Source organism: Egretta garzetta, unplaced genomic scaffold (genome assembly GCF_000687185.1).
Source record: "Egretta garzetta isolate BGI_Z169 unplaced genomic scaffold, ASM68718v1 scaffold553, whole genome shotgun sequence".
In the NCBI taxonomy this organism is placed as follows: domain Eukaryota; kingdom Metazoa; phylum Chordata; class Aves; order Pelecaniformes; family Ardeidae; genus Egretta; species Egretta garzetta.
The window spans coordinates 1354229-1373457 of NW_009259328.1; the positions used below are offsets into that span (position 1 = coordinate 1354229).

The window sequence follows — 19229 nt, forward strand, 5'->3', positions numbered from 1 at the left end:
AAAGAAATGCATGACTGACAGGGGAATGATCTGTGGAAAGGGCAGGCCAAACAGATCTTCCTAAAAACTGGTTAGGAAAAGTATCCTGGAGCCATTCTAATCAACAGAGGGAGCAAGCATAGAGCAGCCAAAGGTGTAGATTGTTTTGGTGACAAATTCCTACTAACCAGAGCCCAAAGTACAGCCTAGTACAGCCAAGTGGTATGACTTGGTTTATGCTTAGTAACCAAAGTTTTAAAGTTACACTTAAATGCAGAAAGGTATTAATCTTGCAAAGGCTTAATCAATTTGAAAGTGTGTCAGACTCAAGAGTTGTGTTCCTTGTGCCCTCCTTACTGTAGAGCCTAATTGTTGGAAAACCAGTGTTATTTTTTCCCATAAATACTTTAAAGTTACATTAGTAGCATCACAGCTGAAGTAGTAACTAAGAAATGAATGGTTCTGAGAAATAGAGAAAAAGGTGAGAAAAGATGCTTCCAAGATCAGAACAACTAAGGCAGAATTCAGATGTAATCTTTCAGTGTTGGTTTTTGTGGTTGGTGGTTTTTTTTTCTTCCCCCTGAACAATAACGTTTCCTCCTGTTATTTTATTTTTTTTTTCTCTGTTCTATTACAGGGAGGCTTGCTTTTTGGCATTGATCTCTTAAAGTGAAGGACATTCAAAGGAAAAAGCCCAACCTAGTAAACGTATGAGAAATCTGCTTGGATTGTTAGACTGATCCTAACTCATGCCCTGTGTTTATGTTTATGTTGATCACGGCTTAATTTATTAATATGGGAATGGGTCCATATTTATCTTCTACTACTATGAAAAGCTACTTTTAAAAAAACCTGCTGTATATCACAGTCAATACCTGTTTGGTGTGGGCTTCTTTTTCCCCCCCATAAAACTGGTCACCCGTGCAGTATTAAATCAATTGACCATTAGTCTATGGAGAGGAACTGAGAAAAGACCACAGTTACATGTATTATTGATCTTTTTGTGTCCAAGATGAAAACTTTTCTTGTAACCAACTTCTAAAGCTTGTATTTTCTAACAAGTGTTCATTTTTAAATGGATTTTGGGTTTTGTTCTATGTTGGTTTGCCTTTGTATATGTATTTCATTAGACATGAGTGTGACTTAATTGTTTGTGTGGATAAAAATGACAGCATGTGTGCATGTTGGGAGGGGAGCCGTATTTACATTTTCTTTAAAAGCTTTTGGTGTTTGTTTGAGAAATAAAGTAAAGGTCAAGGCAGCTAAACTCTATACTGAGGGAAGTTTAGCTTTGTATCCTGCAAACTTTCAGGCTTCATCATTACCACTGTCAGCATTCCTTAGGGAGATGGACTGAAATTTTTAACAGTTCAGAGTAAATGCTCTTTGTTGGTCATGGGAAAAGTTAAAGTAACTTAAAGTATCTTCTGGATATGAATGAATTATCATTCATGTGAGTGTATGATCTGAGTAGATACAAGTGAATCATCTCTAGGAATTTTTTACTGTCAGGTAGGGGCATTGCATAGCTATATTGTGCATTTGGTTTTAATGCTTGTTCAAATGACTATCAAAATCTGTAATCTATGCAAAAGGTACTAATTAAATATGCAGTCTTGGTCACAGTGTGCACTATGCTTGTGGGAGGTGGGAGAATAGGTTGAGGTGTTTTTTTTCTGCTCAGATTGAATGTTTATTATGAAACAAGTCAGTATCAGTTTCCTAGCAGTATGGATTGTTTGAAGTAATGGTCATGAAAGTGAAGAGTTGCAGGAAGAAAACTTTTAGAAAGATGCATGAAAATGTTCAGCTGGCAATGGTTTATTTGAGCATGGCATAAACATAAATCTAATATCCGGTAATGATTATGTTTCAGAAACATGCTTGTAACTCATTTAAAGAAAGAAAACCTATTTTTTTCTGGAATAGACAAACTAAGAATTTAGGAAGCCGTCGTTGGAAAATCCTTCCTCCTTTCCTTTAAATTAAATTTCTCTTTAGAGCATATCGGATATCTTTTCACTGGTGTGGATCTTGGAGTGGATCCACTGGTGTGGCTCTTGGGAGAGTTGGAGAAAATTAAATTTAGTTTCAGTAAAAATGGCTTTCAGTAATATTGGTTGGAGCAGAAGAGCCAGAATGAATAAACAATTCAATGCCAGGGCAGGGGTTATGGGGCACTGATGGGTAAGCTATGCTCTGCTCATGTCTCATCTGTTAAGGTGGCGAGAAATGCAGCTCACCTGTGCCCTGTGAAATAGCGTGTGTGTTATCTTCTGCTGTTGTGCTTGCTTCTGCGTTCAATGTACCAACTAGAAATAGTGTGTGTATGTGCAATATTACCTTGTGTGATTGCATTTTCTTTTTGGCAGTCAAAACTGGTCAAGTAGTTACCATGCTAATCGTCTTACCTCATACCTATGTATGTAGCGAGCTGTTCGAGTTCAGAGTGGATGTTTTTGTATATATTCATACAATTTTTTTTAAGCTAGCTTTCTTTACGGGGAAGGGGCAGGGGAAAGTTGTAAATAATTTTATGAATTACTTCTTTTGAGAAGTGAACATATCCAGTGCTTGCCCATGCAGTATCAGAATTGAAGTGTTCTTGGTCTGACTCTTCTTGGCCTGAGCAAAGAGAGATTTTTGAGGAGCTGGAGCCTCCTGTCATCCCACATGAGGGTTGCCTCTGAACTGCCACAGAAGTCAGCAGCAGGGCAATTGATTACTGCCATTTCTTCAACAAGCCCCACCTTACCAACTGCATGCCCTTGTGCCATGGATGCCAAGAGCAGGTTTAGCAACTTTTCATCACAGATTCCCTATTCCTCCCCAGGAGACTGCAAGTATCTTTTAAACTTCCCTGTCTTCACCCCTACCCCTCTCTCCTCAGGCCACTTGCAGGTCTTTATCCGCTGCAGGCCAGATCTGAACCACCTTCTTTCTCTCTTCAGTGGTGGCTCCTTCTTGAAGTGAGTAGAACCCATAGCTTTCAGTTGAGGCAGGAAGGAGAGCTAAGGATGGCATGCTTTAAATTTGCTTGCTGAGATGAGGAGGTACTTTCATTTTCTAGAAAAAGAACTCTCAACATCTTGTGGATGAACCATGCAGTCATCAGCTGCAGCCAAAAAGATGTCAAAAATGTCCTGATGAAGCATAACGGCAAGAGAGAGCAGGGCATTGCTGGAAGAGAGGATTATACCAAACATACACAGTCTGAGAATATCTAGCACTTACTTGAGACAATAGTCCTAGGAAAGAGAAGGATGCAAATGCATAATCAAAGATACAGCTGACATTTGTATTGTACGGAAGGCTGATAGCAGTTGCTGTCTTATGTTTTTCTGACTATGTGTGCAACCTGAAAATGTGTTTCTGTGATCTTCTCTAGTAGGCTGTTCTACAGTATGCAGTAGGCCTTTTGTATTTGGATGAGAGAATATGCACCGTTAGAGCAGGGAAGTACCTTTTTTGGTGTGAAACTTAGCTTTTGTCAAGGTGCAGATTTGAATTTTTTGTTATTTCCTGTTTCTCTTTAATTTTTCAGGAAGCGTTGGCTGCATGTCAAAATATTAAATATAAAGGCTGTAACGTTAGGTTGTTGTCAATTTACGTCAGCAGTGACAACACGGAAGTGTTGATGGTTGCCCTGCTATTCCTTATCTCAACTTACTCAGCAGAGAAATCCAGTTTAGCTCCTCTTGTTTTGTCTCATGTATTACCTGGAAGGGTGAAATAAAGTAGGCTTCCCCATAGTGGGTAAGTTAAGAGGAGGAAAGAGAACAAGTTGTCTGGGTTTCATCTTACCCTTCTCACCTAACAATTTATTTCCACTCTGTTTTTATTGTTGTAGTCTAACTAGTTACTCTTTTTAGCTGTCCATATGCATAATACGGTTGTTGCAACTGTCTGTAACTTCTTTTTCACCTTTCTGATTCCTGACAGTAGGGCAATGCATATGAATTGTGAGATTGTTGTACTTGTAGTTGCTTGTGCGTGCTGAACTCAGTTGTATTCCTCAATTTTATCTGCCCTCCTCGCTCCTTTTTTCAGGATGTCTCTGGGTCTTCCCATTCCTTGTTCCCTTTTTACACAAAATGTAAGACTGTTGTCATTTTTGTGTCATAGGTTAAAAAAAAAAAAAAAAAGAATTCCAAGTATCTAAATCCTATTAGATTTGAATTGGGTGTTGAGTTTTAAATCTTACTGATGTTTAAATATTTTGAACCTTTGAACAACTGGACCTGCACAACTGGTGGCATTGATGCAGGAATGACAGCGATTGGCAGGAGGGAAGGAGAGGATACGTATGTTGTTATTGTACAAGTTGTCAGTGAACGAAATGTTCATGAACTGACTGAAAGATCCCTTTGTAGCACAGAGTGTAAGAGGCCTAGGTGGATGTGTGTGATGGGAGGTGCTTCACATAAACCAAATCTTTTTCTTCAAGTTTGTTGTTACATGTTCCCTTTCTAGCTGCCAGTCAGATCTGGGTTTAGATCTGTAGCAATGTTAAGTACTTGCAAATCTAGCTAGGGCTTTTTGGAGTTGTGCTGTGAGTGAAAACACTCTGAAATTGTGCAAAAAAAGCATGCAGGGTCCTGTTAGTGTCCTGGCCCTGGGAGAGGTTTATGCTGAAATGTAACTGAGCATAGCATATGGGGGTGTTAGAATTTTTTTTTTTTTTTTTGCTGTTTCATACTATGCGAATTGTGATACTATTGAAATGTTACGTATTTCGTTGTATACTAACAGTCTTAAACTTGCTGCCCTTTTAAAAAAACAAACAAACAAAACAACAACCAAAACTCCCCCCAAAACCCCCAAACCAAAGCCCCAAAATCACTGATAAAAGTAAAATTTTTTCAGTGAATGCTCCTGTTGGGCCTCTTTTTCTTAACAGTACAGTCTGTGCCCATACTTGCATGCCCTGCCTGGCTTAACATGATGGTAAAGTGCCCCTGTGACACCAGACATGCAGCGAGAGGAATTACACATCTATTACTGATGATCTGTTTATGTAGAGAAAGTCAAATGCTTTCAAGACTCAGGCTAATTTTGCAGATGTGGCTGAATGGTACCATGTATGAGTTGGTTGATCATGTCACAGGGGAGAAGACAGTGCAGTTTTCAGATGCTTTCAAAAGAGGCTGTGAGGTCTGTTGTTTCAGGAAGAGAGAGTACCACTTTATAGCAAAGAATATTGTAATTTTCCCTGACACTCTCAATTTTGGTTTCTTAGACCGCATCAATGGAGCACATTCAGGGAGCTTGGAAGACTATCAGTAATGGTTTTGGACTCAAGGATTCTGTCTTTGATGGCCCAAACTGTATTTCTCCTACTATCGTCCAGCAATTTGGTTACCAACGCCGAGCATCTGATGATGGCAAAATATCAGATACTTCCAAAACTAGTAACACTATTCGTGTTTTCTTGCCCAACAAGCAGCGCACGGTGGTAAGTCTACATTCATGTAAGAAATGTCATACGGTTCCCATTGCTAACACTGTGACTTGCATCTGGCAAGGGAAATGCCAAGCTTCATAAAATGTCTTACTGTGATTGTGTTGTCATCAGTTTGTTAAGTCTAGAGGATATCTTTTGAAAGCAGTATGTCTGTATTTTGTGAACCTCCATTTCTCTACCTCAGTGCTGTATTTTTCCCATATATGTGAGCAAGATATTTCACTTGCATATTTAACATCAAAAGACAGTAGTTGGCCCTACCCCCAAAAAGCTTAAACAAATTCTGCAATCACTGGCTATTTTTTTTTTCCTTTGGTCACAGGTAAATGTGCGAAATGGGATGACCTTACATGACTGTCTTATGAAGGCACTTAAAGTAAGAGGTCTGCAGCCAGAATGCTGTGCAGTTTTTCGACTTCTTACTGAACCAAAAGGGTAAGAGTCATTAATGTTACATGTGAAACTTTCAACTAGAGAATGTAAAAATCTTGTGTTTAGAATAGCAGTGTTAATGCTTTCTTCCTCTCTTGCTAGTTTCTTTTAAAACCACAGTTTGGTTGTGGACACTTCCCTGTTGCTTTCTTTACCCTCCTCTAGGACAACTCCTTCAGCTTCCTGGGTATTAAAAATTTTCTTTTTGTTTTAAAGCTAACTATTAAAAATGCTCAAAATTGAGGTGTAAGTCCTTGTAACGTCTTACAGAGGCTTTTGTCATGCTCTAGATGAAATGATGTGTATTTGAGATGCATGCCTCCTCTGCATTTGTAGTTGGTAACTTCAGTGCTAGTTATTCTTAGCCAACTTAAATGAACATCTCTTGTGTGCTCAGTTCTAAGGCTCTACATTCCTCTACAACTCTTCAATGTTTGGATTTAAATCTCACTTCAGATATTCCTTATTTTTTGTAGGACCGGGGATGCTGCTATTAAATACCAAATGATTCTTTTACAAGCTGAGGGAGTGAAGGTATCTCATGGAGTTAATACATTTAACTTCACACCTCGTAAAGCTTGGGCGTAATGCTCTTTTAAGCCTCAATCATGAGGCAGTCATCTGTGGGTTTACATCTCTGTGTACTGAGTCCATTCTGGGGCCACCAGTAACTTCAGTGCTGAAGCACATAGTACGGCTTTCATGTCACTAAGTCTGCCATTCATAATTTCTTACCTTTTGTTTATAAGGGTATTTCTGTGATTCCGTTACAGCTTCTAGGTGTCGTATTTCAAATAATCTATATCTCTAAATGGCTTACACATTAAAAAATAAAAAGAGGTGAATTGCTGTGTTTCCAAAGTTGCTTCTAATTTTTTAAGTGAAAGACACTAAAATATAGCTCACTATAAGACATTAGACATGCTTTCATGTATTTGTTTTCAGTTTACTCAAGAAAACTCACAAAACGTAGATCATTGATTAGGCCAGACTTCTTATCTCCTAAGTAGTTTTATTGTCCCCATTTTCTTTCAGAAAAAAAGTGCGTTTGGATTGGAATACAGATGCTGCCTCCTTGATTGGAGAGGAACTGCAAGTGGACTTTCTTGATCATGTTCCACTCACTACACACAATTTTGTAAGCTTTTTCTCTTCTGTATTTTGATGTAAATTGTACCAATTGAACTACATATTCAGTCAAAGAATGTTTTAGGCATTAGGTACCTTTTGGCTTCTTAAACATGGGGGGGATTTCAGAAATGATGATTTGATTCATTTACCCATACTCCCCATAAATTAGATTGGCTAAATATCAATTTGCAATGAAATGCCAGAGTTCTACTTATGTTTAGTGATTCCTAGGTGTCAGAGACTTTAAAAGCTCACATTATGCATATTCTTCAAAGGTCTGATGATTGCCATTTTTATTTTAAATAAGTATATATTTCTGTAACTGTCATATTAAGATATGTCTTTAAAGTCCAGAACTGGGAGGTAATTTGCATTTTCAGTCTCTGGCTCACCAGTCAAAAAAGGCTGGATAAGTTCTGCTGCTTTTTTGGCCTGTTGGTAGTTGTACTTGAATGTGCAAGGGTGCTGTTAATTCTGCAAGGTCATGACGTTTTGTGAGCGAATGCTGCCTTGTAATCTGACAGAGTGTTTTTTGGGGGGATGAAAGACTTCAGAGTTGTAGTTCCTTCTCAAAAAGGGATTATTTGCTCAGTGCAGAGCAAATAAATAGAGCTTGCTCTTTTTTTTTTTTTTTTTCTTTTTTTTTTTTAAACAAAGAGATAACACCTAACTCTTAACAGTTTTACCTTGCATTATTTTGTTATCCCTGGGAAGGAACTTTTTGCTTATATTCTAGCCTTTTTGTTATTTTATCCCAGAAATATTTTGTATTAAGTGGCAGAACTAAAGGATTATAATTTACATCCATTGGAAAGGTTAGGATTGGCTTACAAAAACTGAAAGTAGCTTTGCTTCTACTTTACATTTTTAGAAAACTACAAATAAAATAATCTGCAGTTGGTCATCAGAAAACTAATATTTTTCTTCAGATCTGGAAGAAGCTTAAACTCTGAGCCTTCCTCTACAGTATACTTCGGAGGAAGAAACCCCTTGGCTCATTTTAATCTTTTTTTGTATTTCAGAAGCTTTAAAAAAAAAAAGTTAGATGCCACTTTTAAAAGTAGAATTTCCTTGAACTATTTTATTCACTAAGGGATTTATTTCTTATACAAGGGGTATTGGTTAGTCATAAAGAAACAATAAACATTTTGACTAATAAAAAAATGAGGTGGTTTTATGATGTAATCCTCCGTCACCTCCTAAAAACAAAACCCCCAACTCTTGGCCCATCCAACTCTGTCATCTTACTGAGCACAACATAGTGCTTTTGAATTTGACAGAACACTTCGGTTTGGTTTTTTTTGTTTGTGGGGGTTTTGTTTGTTGTTTTTTAATTAATCGGGTAAACAAAGCCCTAAATGTAAGCTTTCCAAGCTTCCAACCAAACTGGAAATATATGCAAGAAAACTTAAGTGTCGTTTTAAGTTCAGTAGCACTTTGGGGGCATTGATAACATTTTAACATTGTATTTATTTATGCCAGACTCCAAAGATGTTCATCTCAGCTAATGAAGAGAAGCTAGTGGTTTTGATTAATCATTTAATGTGTTTTCTAGGCTCGGAAGACATTTCTAAAGCTTGCTTTCTGTGACATCTGCCAGAAGTTCCTGCTAAATGGGTTTCGGTGTCAGACATGTGGTTATAAATTCCACGAACACTGCAGCACTAAAGTTCCAACCATGTGTGTCGACTGGAGCAATATCAGGCAACTCTTGTAAGGACTGTTCCTTTTTAATAACAACAGTAATTCTCTGTGACAGAGAAGCATCTTTTTTTTTAATCTTGTGTCATAAAGATAAAATTTGGATTGTTGGGAACTGTTGTCACTTTCATCAGCATACAGAACTTGTGTTGATTTCATAAAACAGCCAGCAATGATTGTCTGTTCCCAGGTGAAGAAGGCCATTTACATTAAATGCATTTTGTTCTTGCTGTAAATTTTAATGTTTTGGGACAAGCAAATAAAGATCTTGAATGACCAGGGAGTTGGTATAATGCCCTATGTTTCAACAGAGTAATAGTAATTCCTCTCATATAACACTTCAGTTAGAAGAAAAAAAGGTCATGATTCAGTTGGTTTTTAGCTGTTGGAAGCATGAGTGTTCAGAACAACCGCAACTTTTTATACCCTGTTGAAAATGCGTGGAATGGTGAGAAAACTGATGAAGGATCATACTTTCCTAATATTGATTAGAGAAAGTTGGAAATCATTACATTAGAAGAAGTCTTTTTATGCAGAAGTGTTAAAACCTATAATTGATTTTATGTGTCTTACTTGGTGATTGTGGTTTTTTATAATTAAACTTGGTCATATGCATTTTCTTATACTGACTAGTCATTAGAGTGTAGGATGACTTGTGCCACTTGGTGCTACCTGGGTTTAATAGAACTTAAAAAAATTGGTGTCAAAGAGCCTTTCAGGAAAATCTGAAGTCTGATGTAGAAAGATTTATATCTTAAATTTAGAAAGAACACATCAAAATTTTCTTTGGGAGTCTGAAAGACATAGTTTTTACTCGTACCATACACAGAGGAAAAATATTATGTAAAGACAGGAATGTGTTCATGAAGTTTAACTATGCTGGAAAGAAACAGCCCTTTACATTTTCAGATTTAAAGAGCATTGTACAGGAGGTAGTGTAGCAATTGAATTTGTAATTGTTTTTGTTGATATTTCAGATTGTTCCCAAATTCAAATATCAGTGACAGTGGTGTCCCTGCACTACCTCCCTTGACAATGAGACGGATGCGGGAGTCTGTCTCCCGGATACCTGTTAGGTAAGCTAGTATTTCCTGTCATTTCTGTTTGGGGAAATACAGTTGTTCAAAACCAAAATACTCAAACACCCCCAACTCCTCAAAAATAGAACAGTCTTATAGAACGTTGGAATAAATGTGCAAGAAGGCAACACCACTTCATCATAGATAATATGTAGCATCCTTTCTTGTTCTTAGATTCAAGCAAAACATTCATTTGGGATTTTATATTTTTGATTTTTAGTCTTAAGATTTTAAGGGAGGGTCTTAAAGGTTTTCTTGGAGACCTTTGTTTTCCTGCCTAAGAAAATTCAAGGCTCCCTTTAGTATTTTTGTAAATTAATTTTATTTTCTCTGATTAGGTAGTGTACACGTAAAGGTTTGTGGCTCGTTTTGCATGACTCGCGTATGTAAAATAAAATAATGATCTAATATTATGATGACAGATAAGAGTTTAAAGAGAGAACAGTGGAAACTGAAAATATATTCCTCTTAAAGAAAATTCTGAGACCTAAAGAGAACATTCCTATAGTTTTAAAAGCTAGAATAAAAATTGCTTTCCTTTCAATGGGGCCTATCTTCTGATCCTAATTTGTGCCTGTATTCCTTTCCTTGAAATTCTAGAGGCTGAAGAAAGAGGGCAGGCCATCTTTTGTTTTTTTCTACATCCCTTTGAAAAATCTTGGCCTATTCAGGAATGAGGCACAGAGCATGTAGCTGTCTCCCAAATGGTTCTATGTATTTATTTATTTATTTATTTTAGTGGGAACTGCATCAGGAATTGATCTTACATTCTCTTTGCCATATTATTTTATTTCCAGTGTTGTTGAACAATGACTCATTAACTTGATAGTTTTTTAAGCTTTTTGTGAAGGCTGGCTGATTTCAGTTAAGATACTTCTGTGCTTTGGGAAAAATAAGGTTTGAGTGACCTTAGCTGTGATTTCTAAGTCTTTGTTGCACTGGATTTTAGTGTTGGCCTCCTTTTAACTCTTATTGGGTTTCATGACTTCCTTGCTGGCTGTTCTGTGCGAACCGTTGAACAGTCTTGCAAACCTTTCAGGTTTAGGGCTCTAAGTAGCTCTTAAGCTATGTCTTTAACAGGCTTGAAATGAGCAGTTTGTTTGAATTTCACAGACCTGAATTGATCTATCAGAGCCCGTATTTTATCGGTATATTAAATGTGATTTGATGGGATTGAGGTGAACTGTGGCAAAATTTATAACAGCAGAAACAGACTTACGTTAAACACACTAGATAAGTTAGTGAGCTGACGAGATCTTCAAGTTTTTTAATTTATTTCCCAAGTTAAACTGGGAGTGATTCAGCTGACCAAGTAGTGTAGTTAGCATCTAAGTCCCAATGCTTTCTCTGTTTGGAACTCTGTATATTGATTTTGGAGTGGTTACATTGAACAGTGTTTTTCAATAGCTAGAGGGCAAAAAATAACCACAACTTTCTCTCTCTTTCCTTCTTAGTTCCCAGCACAGGTATTCTACACCTCATGCCTTCACATTCAACACATCAAATCCTTCCTCTGAGGGCTCCCTTTCCCAAAGACAACGATCTACATCCACACCAAATGTCCATATGGTTAGCACTACGATGCCTGTAGACAGCCGGATAATTGAGGTAATATTGGTAGGGAGGGAATAGCATAAAGTTAAACTAAAATTGTGACTGCCCATCTAATAGTTGGGTTTTCTTCTTTACTTTCTGTCATTTGCTTACTGTTTGCCTTAGTTGGCTGAGTGATGAAGAATACAGGTGACGCATTTGCATAGACAATTAATAGTTCATTCTTGCAGTCTTTATCAACTTTGCTGAAGTTCTAGGCAGATTTTTGGTGTCTGTAAAGATGAGGGGGAGCTTAGCAATCAAGTTTCACAGATCTGAAAAGAAAATAAGCTCAGTTTTGCTGAAGAAATGCTTACTAGGCATGTCTAAAAATGTTCTTTCAAACTTAAAAATCTGGATTTGTTGGGGCTGGTGTTTGTTTTAAATCAGACTACAGGTACTGTAAGTCTGGATGTAGTTCTCAGAGTTGGAATACTGAAATCTAAGCTTACTGCCAATATGTTTTGTGTTATACCTGTACGGAATTAACAGCGATTCTGGGCTTTTGTGCTAAAGCCATCTGTATCTGAGAATATTTCTGCTTTTACTTGTTTTCAAGCACCTTTTTTCTTTTTTTTTCTCCCCCCCGCCTTGCACTGCGGGGAGAGACAATTCTTTGAAGTCAAGCCTAAATTGGCTTGTTTGTTTTGTTTTGTGATAACCTTAACAAAATAAGGGAGTGGTGTGCAGGAAAGGCTTGCAGAAAGAAAGAGCTGAACTACAGGACTTCAGAGCAAGCACTGTTTGTTGGGTTTTTTTGCTCTGGAATAGTTTAAAAACTTTTTAGGCCAAGCAAAAGCCTTTGACTACCCAGTTTACTTGCATCTTGAGCTGGTAATTTATAGGATTCTATGAAATGTGAAGACTCTGTAATGGGCCAGAGACATCCTGTGGACCTTTGGTGGAACTGAAGAAAAGTGCACTGCAGCCCCATGAAGGTTTTTTAGTTAGAAGCTTTGTGTCAGCTGGGTTTTATGGGGAAGGGTACCCTTCCTTTCTCTTTGGTTTTCTTAGGCTTACAGCCTTTGCTGCTGCTTCAGAAGCCTGGTTGACCATCTTTTATGGCATGAAAAATAATGAAGCACTTAAGAAGGAGAATATGAATTATCAAACTTTGTAATGTGGTGAGCCTTTAAGAAGGCATTGCTTTCTTTATCCTTTATGCATAGCAGTAAAGGCAGAAATGCTTCCTATCCTGGCTCTTCATAATATTATAGGGACTGAATAAAAACAGCTGTCACATCTTAAAGGCGATAGCTGCTTTAAAAGTAAAAGTTTTTAAAAAAAGTATACCACAAAAAAAGGTAGTACAGACCTTCTAGTATGACATGAGGAAGACCACCTTAATAAAGTGGTTTACCACAGGATGAATACTAGTGAACTTTTGGATTTGAACAGGAATACTTACTTAAAAGTTTTACTGCACTTAATTATCATATATCAAACAAATGAGGTTACTTTTTCTTTCATTTATTCTAACATTTAATTTTTTTTTTTTTTTATACTTCCTCTGTTCTTTTCTTTTATCTCTTACTGTGTTGGCCTAGAATAACAGCCTGAATGCTTCTCCCAGTTCCTGGTGCAGACGATTTTGTTTGAGGGGAAGAGTAGGTATTTTCTTGGTGCCTTTTGTTTTCTTGTGATTAACAGGATTGCTATAACTTGTAAGCCATGGCAGTGTCCATATGAGATGTTTAATCTGGAGTTGATCTGATGAAAATTTTTATAGCATGCTTATACTTAAATATTGAGGACGCTAATTGGAAGAGGCAAATTGATAGAAGAGCTTAATTTTTAGTTTAGCTGGATGAATCCATACTGAATTTGAAGAGGCTTGGATTAGAGATGCATTTGGTCACACAGTTTTTAAAGCAAAACCTTCTCAAACACATCCATTGTGTGGCTTTTTTCCTCTGGAAACTATTTTGTTGAATTTAACTACAAAACCCACAGATGAAGAACGTGATGTGCTATTTTTATTTCACATCAAAGCAAAGGTGACAGACTACAGCACTGTATGGTATTATTTGTGTTGTAATAACAACTCTAAAGAACACTGATTTTGGTTAATTTGCTGTAGGATTCATAAGCAAAAAAGAAAATATTCACATCAGGATTGAAGTTCAACAATACTTTTTTTCTGAAAGTATGTATACATAAGTATGAGAATGATTTTAAATTATTTAGTTATCCTTTGCCAGCTTACTTGAAAGCAGTTATGTTCTCAGGCTGATGTATAAAAACCATCGCTTGTTATTAATTTAGGTTCTTAAAGATTTTTCTTGTCCTCAAAACAGATAGGAGTAGTAACTTGCAAGTTTTCTTCATTGGTAGTTTATGCAGATTTTAATCCGCTCAGGTGTAGAGTAGAGGTATGCTGCAGGAATACTGTATATAGAGTCAAGCCTGGGAGAATGCAATAACTAGCTAAAATGATGTATTTCATAAATGAATCTTTACTAAGGATAATCTGAATTAATTTGAGAACTGTATGGTGGAAAGTAGGCTTGTTCTGTCCTCCTGTGAAATCATACATTTATTATTCTACTAACTAGTTAGAAAGTCTGAATTGATTCCTATTAACTTTGACAGTGTTTAACATTTCTGTAGTGCATGTTCTTGCTTTGTACTTATACAGTACCTGGATATTTTACCTTTCCTGTATGTACTTTGGGATAATACATAGCAGGTGAGAAAAGTTGTAAAGTCATGTATGTCAGAGCTTAGTTGATCTTGTGCATGGCTGTAGAATTGTGTTGTAAAGTGCCTGTGGCATGAGGTGAGAGTTGTTGCACTGTACCAACTAGTGAACTGTGTAAGAACATGCTTTTCAAATATCATCAAACTTTAAGCTGTGGAAAAATGTTTGGCAAATTAGATGGTTTTGTATTAGGGTACTAGACGTAGCCTTTTTTGAGTTGAAATAGTATGGTAGAGATATTTCAAAGTGTATATTGACTTGGAATATTTTAGGGGCTTTTAAAAGTTTCTCTACTTGTAACCCAAAACCTTTTTGAACTTGTCCTCTAGACATACAGGGCTATCACAGGAGCTATGTTCAGATCTGAAATACAAGCATGTACAAAAAAACAGTGGTGGGAATGCAGACAGTATTTCTAGTGTTTCTTCTCGTTCTGTGTCTGTCTTCCCCCCCCCCTTTATTTTTGGTCATAATACCTTTTAAAATGTTGTGAATATTTTTAATGTTTTGTAAGAATTCACAAATTGCATGGGTTTTAGCATATAGGATTCTTGTAATTCTAGAAAATAACCAAGCTGTCATCTTTTGGAGGGTATTGGTCAATATTGTATCACAGTTGACCAAAACTGTCAGGAATGATTTCAACACTATTCCTGCTTCCTTTATATGTTCTCATATGTTTATTAACTCTATCTCCTCTGTTTTAGGATGCAATTCGAAGCCACAGTGAATCAGGTATGGTTTCCAAAAATAAAATAATAGAGAATATTATTTTGTATTTATTTTCTGGTTCATAATTTTTTTGTGTTTATATTTAAGCTTCTCCCTCTGCTCTGTCTGGAAGTCCTAACAATATGAGCCCCACTGGCTGGTCTCAGCCCAAAACCCCAGTCCCAGCCCAAAGAGAGAGAGCCCCTGGATCCAATACACAAGAAAAAAACAAAATTGTAAGTATGGTAATATTTGATTTTTAAATTAAAAAAAAAAAATTAAACTAGGCTGGGAGTAGTGGTGTGTTGGGATAAATTTCTGTACTTAAAAGGCAATACAAACTGCTGGCAATCTCTGATTGCTCTGCACTGTGTGTATGTAATAGCGATATAATTCTAACTTGCTTGGGAAAGATAGCAATATTGCCTTGTGTTATAAATACTCAGAACAAAGTGGTTTGGGTTGAAAATTAATTTCAGACAGTACTGTGAAATTATTTTTCAGTACAGTTTCAAGGATTACCTTTTTAAATCTTTAGAGGCTGCATCATCTTTTGTATTCTTTTTTAATATGTTTAAAGTTATCTGAACTGTATTGACGTAGCTTCCATAGAAAATGGATATTGATAATGCCATCATTTTCATAGTAAAGTTACTCAAAATGTCTCAGGGAGAAGCAGGTTTAACAAATTGCAAGTTTTTCCTCAAAGGCTTTATTTAAATTTGGCAGTGGGGAGAGAAGGAAAAGTTAGAATAATAATGAATGATATCTCGATTTTTTGGAAGGCTTGTAAGATTTAAAAATGAAAGTACAGTTGCTTAGTGGGACTCAACAGTTGTTAATTACTTCAACATTTAATAATTCTGCTCTCATCTTTTTGGTTTATTCCTTTTAAATATGTAAATGAGATCCTGAGTTTTAGTATTGTAATTTTGAAAATGTCAGTTTCTTAAGTATTTCAGATGTCTTTAAATAGTTGATTATAAAATATTTGTTCCTCTTAAGATCTAAGATGAGGGTTTAAGTTTCTAGTGCAGAACTTAAGGATAACTTCTTGAGCAGTTAAAGCCATCCAAGAAAATGTTCTGTGGGTTTGGGTTTTTGGTGGGGTTGGGTTTTTTTTTGTGTGTGTTTTGTTTTGGAGGGGGTTTGGGTGTTTTTTGTTGGGTATTGTTTTTTTGTTTTGTTTTGTTGTTTTTTTTTTTTTTTTTTTTTTTTTTAAAAAAAAAAAGCCCAAAACCACCACCCCTCACAAATTGAGGAGAAAAAAACAGAAGTCCAAAATGCAGGACAAAGCCCTCAAGGTTTCAGTACATCTCTAAACTTGTATGAAGGAAGTTACTTCACTTTTGGTGTGTATATATAATATATTTGATTAAATACTTACAGTGAAGCCATGTTATTTTTTGTTCCAGAGGCCTCGTGGACAGAGAGATTCCAGTTATTATTGGGAAATAGAAGCAAGTGAAGTCATGCTTTCTACCCGAATAGGGTCAGGTTCTTTTGGAACTGTTTACAAAGGCAAATGGCATGGTAAGTTCTTGACAAGGGTTACTGTCTTCTCAAAATGTTGATACTGTAGGACAGAAATCCAGAAAAAGGTAAAATTGTTTTAATGGTTCTGTGTGCTTGTAAAGATAGTAGGTGAGAAATATTAATTTCCTAATATTAGCAGTGGGGAAATGAAGGCAAAGAACAGACATCCAAATCTGAACCTCACAAGGGCCATCTTCATGTTCGCTGTATTGGAGCCAACATTGTTTTCTTTATTACCATGTTCTACAACAGCTTGTTTTCTGAAAAGATTTCACTTCCCACTAGTGGGATTGAAATAGCAAATTTAGCTGGGAATTGTCACAGCTGACATTTAAATTAATTTTACTTTGTTTTTAATACCTCTGTGGTTTAACTAGCGTAGTTAAATTCAAGGTAGCAGGGAAAGGAAATAAGGATAAATTGCTTTTACTGTGGAGTTTTTCTAAGGAAAAAATGGTTGATGTGAGAGTTTATGATATAAAGTTAGCTGGAATACTTTGAAAAGAGGCACATTGCAGAACTGCAGAACTAGGTTCCAAATTCAGGACTTGTGATTTAAAAAGAAACGCACATAAATCCCCTCTAGGCCCTAACTTAAACGGTGTTATTGACATAAAAAAAAAATTAAAATCATATTGTCATAAAATTAAAAAAAATCTGGAAACTTATCTTCCACCCTCTATTTTTAAAGCATAAATACTTACATGTCTTAAAGCCCAAATGTTGTCAATGTCAACTGAAGGACTATTCTTATGCTAAAAGTAATATTCATGAACAGTTCAACTGATTTTCTATATATAAATTGAAATGGAACACAGAAATCAAGAAGAAAGATAGGATAAGTAAGATTTCATTAAACAGGGCAATAAATGTTAATTTCTTGCTAATATACTTGAATTTCATGCTAGTAAATACTCTTAGTGTATCAAGAACTTTGGTTCTTCCTATGTTAAACAGGAAATACATTGAGCTACATATTTATGAAGAACCTTCAGTTGTGTGCACAAGATGGCTCTATATCTCTCCCCTAATTTGATAAGATGCAGTATCATATTTGTGATAACTGCTTATAGTTCTCCTGATTTCTCGGGAAAGTCAAAGTTAAATTACTAAATTTTTTTCTTTTTTTTTTGTAAGCACCATTTGTGGTTTGGTCTTAAAGGATTTAGCGTTTATATTTCTTGCAAGTCTTTCTGTTTAGAATTGAAGAAACTGGGAGTTCACAGTGCACAAGTTAGTGAAACTGCAGGCTTTTTGTAGTAACCTATTCTAATAGTACAAATGCAGCAATAAAAATGTCTTGGTGAAGCTAAATGAAATTACTTGAAGTGGGCAGACTGCTGCAAACTTAAGTAAAAATTCTATATTAAGTTAGAGGTGTTGGGTTTCCTAACATGCCCAACTATGAAGGACTTTTTGCAGTGAACCTTTGGAGAGCACCTGTGGAAGACTGTGTACAATTTATATGCAAACCATATTAGGTTTCCAGTAAGCTTCCCTGATTGAACCTTCCAAAATAAAAATGAAGTGTCAAGGACAGTCTTGCTCTAAGGAGTGTGTGTCTCGTTGAACAGGTATCTTGCACTTCCATATTTTTCCAGATTGTTCTGATGGTTAAGTACTAATTTTCATATTTGCACCACTTCTGTTACAGACCCCATTTGGATCCTGTAGTGTCCTGTAGCATGCTTCTAAATTTAAAAGGCGGAAAGAGAACCAAGGCAGTTTAAATGGGTTGGAAGACTACCTATCATAAACACTCACATTTCCCCTTTGACCCTGGTAATCAGTTCTAGGGTTTTGGTGGTTGGGGGGTGGCGGAAGCTGATTTGTCTTCAGATTGCTGCTAAACAAAACAAGTGCTATTGTGTATTTGTTTCCATAGAGAAAACTGCTTGGGAAATGCCATCAAGCCTAAAAAAAGTGTGGCACCTGTTTCAGTAAGAACAGTGTAAGGTTAAAAACATCTTTTCATCTGTGGAGCAAGGATCATAATGGAGAATATTTTGAAAAATAATCTGAAAACATTTGGCCTGTAATCAGTGGATGCTGCATCCTTGCCTTGTCTTGGCATAACTCATAGCAATATACTTCAAGTATTGGTAGAACATCCGTTGGTCTTGCATTGTATGTCAGCAGGAGTTGCAACAGGAACAGGCTGTTTCAAAGCCTGTGATTTTGGTAGTCGCATGAAAGTGTAGTCTTTCTACCAGTTACATTCTCCTGCTCTGGTCTGCAAGCAGAGATCTGTAAGTTACAGAACATTATGTATGCTGCAAATATGAGATGGTTCTCTTTGTGTAGATGCTAGAGGATGAAATAGGAAGTATATTGCATTTAGTGAAGTTAAAGGAAGACAATATAAACGTGTTCAATATTTGTGCGTCTTTGTGACTTCAAATTATACATAAACTAAGCAACTGGTAACTACAGTTGAAGATACTGCAGTTCACCCAGGGTCCTCTGAAACTTTCAATAGTACTAGTTTGCAGATCCTCCTCATACTTTGTTGGCAACATTTTGTTTTAATGAAGCTGTTAGTATTCCTGAAGTATTCTGTTGATCATTGTATTCTACAGACACGCTAACATATTTTTCAAATATATCTTGGAAAAGAGACCATATTAAGAAGAAAATAATAACTGATTGTGGTAGCAGAGAAATCTGTTGCTCTAGGAATTATTTTTTTTTTTTTTAAATCTGTCTGATTCTGTAATGCTAAGTGGCAGCAGCCTTTAAACTATGGGATAAGCCTGTGTTGGAGTATAGCAACTCCAAATCTTTTTACTGCATGTGGACTAATATTGAAGTTTCAGTTTTCCTAAGCTGCTTTTACTTTCCTGTGACAGTGTCAAGGCAAGTTTATCCCCCTCTTGAATTCTAAAATGCTGTCCATCTGTAG

At 36.4% G+C, this 19229-nt stretch overlaps 1 protein-coding gene across 3 annotated transcripts in view; it reads left to right on the forward strand.

Annotated features, from left to right (window-relative positions):
* RAF1 (Raf-1 proto-oncogene, serine/threonine kinase) overlaps positions 1-19229 on the forward strand; it is a 50185-nt gene that overhangs the window by 14956 nt on the left and 16000 nt on the right. The window contains exons 2-11 of one of the 3 annotated variants that reach the window (XM_009636632.2): positions 5219-5434; positions 5766-5878; positions 6911-7013; positions 8562-8719; positions 9685-9783; positions 11241-11394; positions 12927-12986; positions 14788-14815; positions 14900-15027; positions 16207-16324. In XM_009636632.2, coding sequence (XP_009634927.1) covers positions 5228-5434; positions 5766-5878; positions 6911-7013; positions 8562-8719; positions 9685-9783; positions 11241-11394; positions 12927-12986; positions 14788-14815; positions 14900-15027; positions 16207-16324 — 1168 coding nt within the window. In that variant the 5' untranslated portion in view covers positions 5219-5227. The remainder of the gene's footprint in view (positions 1-5218; positions 5435-5765; positions 5879-6910; positions 7014-8561; positions 8720-9684; positions 9784-11240; positions 11395-12926; positions 12987-14787; positions 14816-14899; positions 15028-16206; positions 16325-19229) is intronic. The other 2 variants (XM_035892229.1, XM_035892231.1) reach the window with 2 other exon arrangements.